General features: G+C 44.4%; 2 protein-coding genes across 2 annotated transcripts in view; both read right to left on the reverse strand.

The window, feature by feature from the left end:
• Positions 1-10,000, reverse strand: part of cher (filamin A protein cher) — a 192,434-nt gene that overhangs the window by 1,036 nt on the left and 181,398 nt on the right. The window contains exons 34-39 of the mRNA XM_086534024.1: positions 6,664-6,857; positions 6,020-6,245; positions 5,294-5,640; positions 4,311-4,443; positions 4,022-4,110; positions 1-491 (exon numbers count right to left, since the gene is read on the reverse strand). The exon at positions 1-491 is cut by the window's left edge and continues 1,036 nt beyond it. Coding sequence (XP_086390150.1) covers positions 396-491; positions 4,022-4,110; positions 4,311-4,443; positions 5,294-5,640; positions 6,020-6,245; positions 6,664-6,857 — 1,085 coding nt within the window. The 3' untranslated portion in view covers positions 1-395. The remainder of the gene's footprint in view (positions 492-4,021; positions 4,111-4,310; positions 4,444-5,293; positions 5,641-6,019; positions 6,246-6,663; positions 6,858-10,000) is intronic.
• LOC122250714 (uncharacterized) lies at positions 7,387-9,965 on the reverse strand. The gene has a single exon (XM_086533811.1). It carries the CDS (start codon positions 8,446-8,448, stop codon positions 7,759-7,761), a length of 690 nt encoding a protein of 229 aa, XP_086389937.1. The 5' UTR covers positions 8,449-9,965; the 3' UTR covers positions 7,387-7,758.

Consider the following 10,000-nt stretch of genomic DNA (forward strand, 5'->3'; position numbering starts at 1 on the left):
TTCGGCACAAAAGCTACGTCCCTTTCTAACCTAAACCCTTGATGAGTTCTAAATGAGCATAAGTTTCCCAGTCCAACATGGTGAATCTATCCTTAGTATTGAAAGGTACGTTCATGAGGAGTTATGAATAAATTAAAAAGATAGTGACGAAAAAAAAAAAGAGAGAAAAACAAAATTGCCATTTAATTACAGCTAACCATTTATAAAATTAATGTCATTCATAGGAGATATGCTATCAGGAGACGACCAGGAGCCACAATTCCAGGGTGGGTGGGTGGGTGGGGGAGAGAAGGACAATGATGGGGGGGGAAAAAAAAGAAGACAAAGGGAAAGAAGGGAGAGAGAAAAGGGAAAAGAGAAGAACGTGTGGCTGACGAATCCGACTTGCGCGTGAATTAACACACGACGTGGAAGGGTGACCCTGGAATATGGTCTTCACCCCACTTCACTATGAGGATGTAGTCGCCCTTGTCGCGGATGACGTAACCAATCTGCGGAGAGAGGAGGGCATGAGCACAAGGGAGGCAGGAGGTAAGGCAGCCGTTAGTTTGGTGAAAGATGGATAAATGATCTTTTGTTTTTTTTCTCTTTGATTACATTATTTTTTTTATTTATTTATCAGCAACTTTAATAGTTATGCAAAATAAGAACGATCATCTTTGGTAACAGATGGTAAGGTAGATTAAAGCAATGTTTCTTTAATGATACATAACATTTTTTGCAAACAATAACAGCATATATCAACTGGACCTCGTATCATCAATTACAAATTTATTTTTTAAATTAAAAATATTACCCTTGATATATGCTAGAAAAGTTACACATTCAATTATAAAGTCCAGCAAGTCAATGCTGTGACGCTAACTTCATGTTAATGTTTTTATTCATTTATTAATTCTTTCATTAATGACATCTACTTCTCCAATTCTGCCATTAATGTTACGTATCATCATACATATAAATCAATCAATCTAACACACTTTTTTTCAGTCCAAAAAATTATTATCAGGCCACATATTTCCTTCTTGGTAATTTGTCTCATCTTCACCAACATAAGATAATAGATAATATTGCATGCAAGGAGACATGGAATAACACTCGGGGGACAACAGCTGCAAAGTAGAGAACGGGGGATGCATGAAACACATGGAGTCTGCACTTTACCATGCACTTGCATATTCCGCACTGTGAGAGAGAATAAGAAAACTGAACAGCAGTGATATTTCTTTTCCTCGGTAATGTGAGTTCTTTGTCTTTTACCCTTCCCTTGTTCATAAGGGCGTCAAATGCTTTATTCTATCTCACAACTTTTCGATAAAGAACTAGAAATTTTATAATTTTAGGTCTTTAAGAACAATATACAGGGAAGAGATCCCTGTCACTCAAAGTTATACCTACAAAACTAAAAGTTGATCTAACACAGATGATGCAGTAACACTGAAAAGAAAGCTATGGTTCCTACATCACTTTATCTACACAGAAAGTATACTATTACCAAATGGCTAACAGGAAACCAATTACCGAATTTATGTTCTGACCAAGAGAGGTAATTACGGCTACAGAACATGAAGACCTATAATGGTTACATATGTTTCTATACATCATATTCATTTACTATAGACTGTATACATCAAGATCACAACATTCTATTTCAGGGGGATGAAATATATAAGTTGGAAGAAGCATGAAAATCAGATACAATGGACTTTCCATTTATACAATAAGTCAGTAGGGTCTCAAGAGTAAAAATTCAAAAAATACCGATCTTAAATTAAATTGTAACTGACTAGCTACAATGCTTTCTTAACACAAACACCAAAACAGAAAGACTCAGTCGGCATCTGACGTACATGCTTCCGCCCGTCATACACCCAGGGGGGATGAGGGGGAGGGGACGCAAAAACCGTGCTGGGGAAAGTCAAACTAAAACACTTGCATCAACCTTAAAAAGGGAAACAACACGATCTACAAACTGTCTGAGGGAGAGCGGGGGAGAGGGAGAGAGGGAGAAAGAGAGAGAGGGCTGGAGGGAGGGAGGGAGGGAGGGAAAGAGAGCTTAATTAAAGGGGTGTAGGGGGGAAAAAAGGAGGGTGAAAACGCCATACCAGCCACCGCCAACGCCATCCCACATCTCTAACTCTCTTATAATATCTTAAACGTTGATGCTGAAGGGGGAGCCGGGAATGTGCTCGTCTCCCCATTTCACTAAGAGGATGTAATCTCCTCGGTCGTGTATCTTGTAACCGACCTGACGGGGGAGAGAGTCGGGAATGGAATCGTGAATCTCCTCTGCGGGCTTTCTCGCTGAGGCCCGTTTGGGGGGGAGGGAGGGAGGGAGGGAGGGGGTTGTTAGGGACAAGGGGTTATCTTAAGATACAAAAGTCAGTTTAGAGAAACCAAACGGATGGAGGGGAAGAGAAAGAGAAAGAGAGAAAGAAACAGAGAGAGAGAGAAAGAAACAGAGAGAGAGAGAAAGAGACAGAGAGAGAGAGAACGAGAGAGAGAGAGAGAGAGAGAGAGAGAGAGAGAGAGAGAGAGAGAGAGAGAGAGAGAGAGAGAGAGAGAGAGAGAGAGAGAGAGAGAGAGAGAGAGAGAGAGAGAGAGAGAGAGAGAGAGAGAGACCAAAAGAGAGAGAGAGAGAGAGAGAGAGACCAAAAGAGAGAGAGAGAGAGAGAGAGAGAAAAAGAGAGAGAGAGAGAGAGAGAGAGAGAGAGAGAGAGAGAGAGAGAGAGAGAGAGAGAGAGAGAGAGAGAGAGAGAGAGAGAGAGAGAGAGAGAGAGAGAGAGAGAGAGAGAGAGAGAGCATGAAAGGCATAAAAGAAAGACAAGATCAAAATAATAATGGATGCATACTCTGTGTGATAGAATTCAGGCAAATGGGGGAGGGGGGGATTGGCAGAAAATGTTCCATGGCAGAAAATACCGTGTCAGTTGGGGGGACAGAGGGAGCAATAAACGCTAGGAATAGCCTTATTCTCGTCTTCTCTAAAAAAAGGGAAGGCAGAGGCATAAGTGTGAGCAAAACAAATTCATAAACCACAAAATATACAACGGAAAACCCAAAAAAATATAAGAGGTAGGATAAGAAAGAAAAAAAAGGGTAGGGGATGCAAAATAAAAAAAGAAGAAAAAGAAGAAAAAAAAGGTCTTGAAAAATACACCTATAGCAAGAATCATGGGGAGGGAGTCTTAGAACATTGTCACCACGAAGGGGGAGCCGGGAATGTGCTGATCTCCGTAAGTCACAAGGATCAAGTAGTTGCCGTGGTCTTTGATCTTGTATCCAACCTGTATTTGTGAGAGATCGTTCAGTGTCCATTTTCAAGGCACAGCACAAAGTCTATATATATATATATATATATATATATATATATATATATATATACATATAAGACGTATATTTCTGTAAGGGGGACTGAGGGCATCTTTGTTTTTTGTTTTTTTGGATTCGTGTCTTTTGGAATATGGTAAAAGGGAGTTTGTGTTCTGTGTGACATTGCTCTTTTTAAACTCCTCCAATGATTAAGAAAAAAAAAGTTTTGTAAGATATAAAAAAAATGAAGAGAAAAAAAGCTTCAGCCTTTTAAGTGAGAGGTTGAAATTCTAAAAAAGTATCTCCTAAAAAAAGAAAAAAAGAAATTATTCCTTTCTGCCATTTTAAATAATCTCTATCTCTACCTACTAATGTTATTTATTAAAAAAATAATAATAGTGTAGAAAATAAGAGAAAAATAAAATAGAATTAAAATGAAAAGGAAGAAACTGAAAAACAGATACAGTGAGGTCACTTAAAGTAACAAATTCCCATGAAACATAAAAGAGACAAAGATTTTCACTCTGAATACTACAACTAGAGTAAATATGAGCAGCCAATGAATGAAAATGAAAACCATAAGAATCTCTGAATGGAAAGACTATCAACAGAGGACATATAATCCACGTCCTCTTTCTCAAAGGAACCCCATAAGAAGGGTTGATAAGCACATGTCTCGAAGTTGGAGTATGAACCGAATCCCTCTTACCTGATAATTGTTATGGCCAATATGCTTGATATAAACCTCTTCGCAAGGTGCCTTGGGGCCGTATACACCAACATAAAGAATGTTGTTACCTGTTGGAAGGAAAAAATTATGAAATAAAGTATTTTAAGATGAAAATTCTATCAAAAAGTCAAATCCTTCTGATGCACTTCATATTTTCATCATCTGAGAAAAAAGGAAAAAGATTATATGTATATATATCAAATTGTATATATATCAAATGTGCAGGAGACCAAAAAAGAAAAAGAAAACAAAAAAACAAAACACCAACCAGCAGCGGATGCATTGACAGTGAAGTTGTTCTGGCGGTTGAGGTGAGCCTTCTTCAAGCCCAAGCCTTTGCTGGTCACTTTGGAGGCATCCGAGGTAAACCTTTGGGGGGGGGGGGGAATCATGTTAAGTTTCTATCCTTTATGCAAGTTAAAAAATTGGTTACTGTGGAATAAAACCACTTCTGAAACCTTAATCAACTAAATAAACAAAACAGTCTATAACTGAATTAAAACCAAATGGAACATAAAATTATTGGTTGTGAAGGAGAATCACATCATATAACAACACATATACTCCAGAAGCGAAAGAGAGAGAGAGAGAGAGAGAGAGAGAGAGAGAGAGAGAGAGAGAGAGAGAGAGAGAGAGAGAGAGAGAGAGAGAGAAAAGGAGAAGAGAAAGAGAAGAGAAAAGAGAGAGAGAAAGAGAGAGAGAGAGAGAAGAAGAAAAGAGAGAGAAGCAAGAGAGAGAGAAAGAGAGAGAGCGATAGCGAGAGAAAGAAGAGAGAGAGAGAGAAAGAGAAAGAGAAGTAGAAAGAAAGAGAGGGAAAGAGCGATTGAAAGAGAGAGAGAGAGAGAGAGAGAGAGAGAGAGAGAGAGAGAGAGAGAGAGAGAGAGAGAGAGAGAAGAAGAGAGAGAGGAGGAAGCACAGGAGAGAGAGAGAGAGAGAGAGAGAGAGAGAGAGAGAGAGAAAAGAAAGAAAGAGAGAGAGAAGAGAGAGAAGAGAGAGAGAGAAGAGAGAGAAGAGAGAGAGAGAAGAAAAAGAAGAGAGAGAGAGAGAGAGAGAGAGAGAGAGAGAGAGAGAGAGAGAAAGACTGAGAAGATCCTCACCTTGGGATGATGGTCATTTTACGAATGAGGGGACTGGATTGTGCGGAGAGGAGCCTTGACCTTATAATGAGGGGATGGGATTGTGCGAGGGCCTTAAAAGGTATATGTATACTTAAAAGGTATATGTATACACGTACACAGGATCTCAATCATGTACGTAAACACACTCAAATACCAGCAAACGCAGAGATACACAGACACATACACCCACCCACCCAACCATACACACATACATTCCCATAAACACGCACCCCTTCCGCCCCGCCCCCTCCCGCCCCCTCCCTTCCGCCCCCCTTACCTTGAACGGAGAGCCAACTATGTGGTAGCCGTTGAACTTGATGGCAATGTAGTAGTCTCCCGGCACGAGGGGTGTGTACCTGACCTTGTATCCCTCTTCAACCTCCGTGCAGTCCATCGACACCTTGGAAGGCCCGTCTATGGTGACAGCCAGCGTGCCCGCACCGGCGTTGCACGTGTCCACGATGAAGTCCGATTTGTGGCCTGGAATAAGGGGGGGCGTTTAGGGGGGGTGGTTTGGAGATGTCTTTTTCTTGGCTTAAGGATGGGCAGTTGGTGTTGTTGGAATGACTCAGGTCGCGCAGGGTCTTTGGGGAAATAATTTGATGGTAGGGATGAAGTGATTGATTTTATTTGTATTTTTAATTAGCTTGTGACAAGTACTTGGCCTGGATGATTTTTTTCCTTCTCAAGAGTAAATACTGGTCTTAAATTAAATTGTAACTGACTAGTTACAAAGAAGGAAAGTTGATGTTACTGAAATATTTGAGGTAATGCGGGATCTTCGGGATACAACTTGATAGCATGGATGGAATACTGAGCTCTAATGAACTCGAGACGCGCGCCGACCCGAAAACCTTACCAGAGACGCAGGACTCGAGTCCCTTTCCGGAGGCGGAGACGGCGGCGGGGTCGGCCTCGTCCTTGCCGATCCTGAGGCGGAAGGGGGAGCCGGGGATGTGGATGCCGTTGAACTTGATGTGGATGTAGTGGATGCCGATCTCGCGAGGCACGAAGCGCACGCTGTAGGTGTCCGAGTCGAGGGGGTCCGTGAAGCAGTCGTCCTCGTGGCCGGAGGGCGCGACGAGCTGAGACAGAGAGAGAGAGAGAGAGGTAATACGGGCGGGAAAGGGAGGGGGGGGGTGCATGGGGCTCCTTTAGAAAAGGGTGAGAAAAGGGGAGTGATTTAACGTTTAGTGTTACTCTCTGTATAATTAGAGAGGGAAAAAATAGAGGATATTGACATGGATTGGGGTTCATTCTTGTGTGATTTACAGCTGAATGAGAGACAAGGAATAATTCTAGTTCGTCTTTGTAAGGATACTACGTGTGGCAATACTTATACGGAAACCATCAACCCCCAATAAAAATGAATAACCCCCCAAAATTAATAAATACCCATAAATCTTCAAAAAAAAGAAAAAGAAAACGAGGAAGAGACCAAAAGACATCAAAAAGACACGATCAGATCACTTCCATAACCCGCCAGTCCCCCGGCCTCCTCACCTTGCAGTCCAGCGTGCCCTTGGCGCCGTTCTTGAGCACCAGCAGGTTCTGGGCCTTGTTGGGTTTGCCGCCCTGCTCCGGGAACTGCGCGATCTCCACCTTCCTGGCCTCGCCCATGTCGGGGGAGATGTACACCTTGTAGGGGGAGTCCGGGATGTGCTTGTCGTTGAACTTGATGCCCACGCGGTACTCGCCTGCGGGGGGAGAGAGAGAGAGGGGGGGGGGTCAGTCGGGTGTGTGGGCTAATGGTAAAGGGGGGAGGTGACGGGTAGACTGTATGTAATCGTGTTTGTGTGTTTGTGTTTGTGTGCGTGCATGTATGTGGGCGTGTATGTATATGTGCGTATGTAAGTGTAGTTTGTGTGTTATGTGTTATGTGTATGTGCGTGTTGTGTATGGTGTGTATGTGTATGAGTATGTGTATGTGTATGTGTGTGCGTGTGTGTGTGCGTGCGTGTGTGTGTGTGTGTGTGTGTGTGTGTGGGTGGTGTGTGTGTGTGTGTGTGTGTGTGTGTGTGGGGTGTGTGTGTGTGTGTGTGGGTGGTGTGTGTGTGTGTGTGTGTGTGTGTGTGTGTGTGTGTGTGTGTGTGTGTGTGGTGTGGGTGTGGGTTGTGTGTGTGTGTGTGTGTGGGTGTGTGTGGGGGTGGGTGTGTGGTGGGTGTGTGTGTGGTGTGTGTGTGTGTGTGTGGTGTGTGTGTGTGTGTGTGTGTGTGTGTGTGTGTGTGTGTGTGTGTGTGTGTGTGTGTGTGTGCATGTGGTGTGTGTGTGTGTGTGTGTGTGTGTGTGTGTGTGTGTGTGTGTGTGTGTGTGTGTGTGTGTGTGTGTGTGTGTGCGTGTGCGTGCGTGCATGTGCGTGTGTGTGTGTGTGTGTGTGTGTGTGTGTGTGTGTGTGTGTGTGTGTGTGTGTGTGTGTGTGTGTGTGTGCGTGTGTGTGCATGCGAGCGTGTGCGTGTGTATGCGTATGTATACGTGCGTGTGTATAAATAGATAATACTAAATAAATATACATATATGAAATCTATACTAAATAATTATAATCAATTTTGCGTGTCGGATTCAAACCCCCAAATCAAAACACACCCACTTTTCTCTCTCTCACACATCCACACAAACAAGGCAGGACACAGACATCCCGCGACACACAGACCAACACCAACCTTGGTCTTGCTTGCCGTGTGTGGGGGGGTGGGGGTGGGGTTGAGGGTGGGGGAGGGGAGGGAGAACGATCGCTTCTGGGAAAGTACTGTAAACGGGCGTTCCAGACTGTGGGCTTTGCTGCCGTTGTGGGCCGCCCATTAGGCCATGCGTGGGCGGGGAAACCATCTGTGGGTGTGTAGGCGTGCCAGCTGGTTGGGGACGCATGGGCGGCCCAGCCATCTGTGGGCGCACCATCTGCGGGTGGGTGGGTGGTTGTGCGTGCTTGGGTGGGGCTACCATCTGTGGGTGTGGGTGCTGCTGAGGGCGTGGGGATGGCATTTGTGGGTGTTTGGGGGGTGCAACCATCTGCGGGTGTGTGGGGGGTCCCACCATCTGAGGGTAGGTGGGGGGCGCAACCATCTGTGGATAACCAGACGCTGTTGGAACCTGAGAGTGTTTGGGAGCCATCGGGTGCTGTGTGGGTGCGTGGGACTGTGGGCGGTGGGCGGGTTGGGAGACCACCTTCGCCTGAGGCTGTGGGTGCAGGGGCTGTGGGGGCTGTGGAGGTGGCTGTGGGTGGGAGCTGACAGACCCCCCGCCCACAGTGTAGGAGCAGAAGGTCTTGTATCGTGGCGCTTCGTCCATCATGCTTCGGAGCGCCTCTCGGACGTGGCTCGAACGCGAGTCTCTCAGGCCACCATCATCGACCTCGATTGCTTTTCTGGCGGCTCTTTCACTTTTGTCCGAGAAATGCTCTAGTGTTTTGTTGTTTTTGTTTTTCTTTTCAGATGATGTCACCTGCGTTGCGATGGTGAACGATGTCAGTGATTCTCTTTAACGTCAGTTTTCACATCAAAGTTTTGCGAAAGGGACGTAATAGCGCAACGTCTTTAAAAGGAACTATGACTCTTGTTTCTGTCGTGTATCAAAATCATAAAATAGTTATATCAACGATTCTAAAAAGAAAAACGATCACGATAAATTTCTTTCCCAATTTTACAATCCCTACCTACTCAATGATTCATCTAAAACCAATTTGAAAGAAAATGCACATAAATAATAGTTTCAAAGAGCCAATATCTGCTCAATAGCATTTTTTCCTCTTTCTTCCCTAATATTTTCCTTCTTTTCTATTTCCTCCGAATTTCTAATCAATCCTAATATACCTTCTTATTAACACTTCTAATAAATTCTACGATTCACTCCACAAAACATGAAACACCACAGGGTTCCATAAACATTATTTTTCGAAAACGCACAATAATACCACAACTAATCCACACATCACACCATCACCACCACAACCGAGAGTGCCACGACACAGGGACACACACACACACAGGACTTCGTGTCGTTCCAAGTGGTGTGTCGTTTAGGTGTCAGAACGTGTCAGAGCGCAAGCCCGGTCGGTGCCAGAGAACCTCGAACCCCAAGGCACACCTCGAGCGTCTCTCCCTCGCGAATAAGCAAGAAGATAAGTGAACACGAGTATAAGTGGATATGTGAATAACAACAAAACACAACGAGTTGAAAGGCGTCACGTTAAACTGAGTCAGTTGTTGCATAATGAATCCTTTGAGTATTTCCACGTCAGTCTTGTTATATTAGGAGTATTTTTTTCTCTCATTATTTGTTTCCTCGTTATTCTAACACTTTTTTTTCTCTCTCTCTTTCGAAGCACTTTTGCAAAGCGAATTGGACTTGTGAGGACTTGATACGGAATGTAGAAGGAAGATGGAGAAATTGGAGTGCGTGGAGAGTGAGGAAGAGGTAAAGGAAGAAGGAAGGCAAGGGAGGAAAGAGGGAAGAAGAGAGTGAGGAAGAGGTGCAGAAATGAAGAAGGAAGGAGAGGGAGGAAAGAGGGAAGGAAGGAACAAATGAAAGATGGAAGGAGGGGGGGGGGAAGAGAGGAGAGAGAGAAGAGGGAGAAAAAGAGGAGAAGGTGGAAGAGGGAGAGAGAGGAGGGAGAAAGAGAGAGAAAGAGAAAACAGAAAGAACGATAGGGAGAGAGAGAGAAAAGAGGAAGACTAAAAAGCCAGAGAGCAAAATGAAGGAAAAAGTCCGGAGTCTCGACCGCACACTTGGCCCCCGCGAGCGACCTATCTCCGACACTCCCGGCATAGTGACTGTCATCCGCCTCTCTTTCCCCCTCCCCTTACCCCCTCCCCCTCCTCCTCCCCCTGTCCTCCCCCTCCTCCTA

Source organism: Penaeus japonicus, unplaced genomic scaffold (genome assembly GCF_977035675.1).
Source record: "Penaeus japonicus unplaced genomic scaffold, GWHDUDI00000001_assembly GWHDUDI00000040, whole genome shotgun sequence".
Classification (NCBI taxonomy): Eukaryota; Metazoa; Arthropoda; class Malacostraca; order Decapoda; family Penaeidae; genus Penaeus; species Penaeus japonicus.

What these genes read in the sequence shown, in the direction of transcription:
- LOC122250714 (XM_086533811.1), bottom strand. Translation starts at nt 8,448, where the DNA reads ATGATGGACGAAGCGCCACGATACAAGACCTTCTGCTCCTACACTGTG.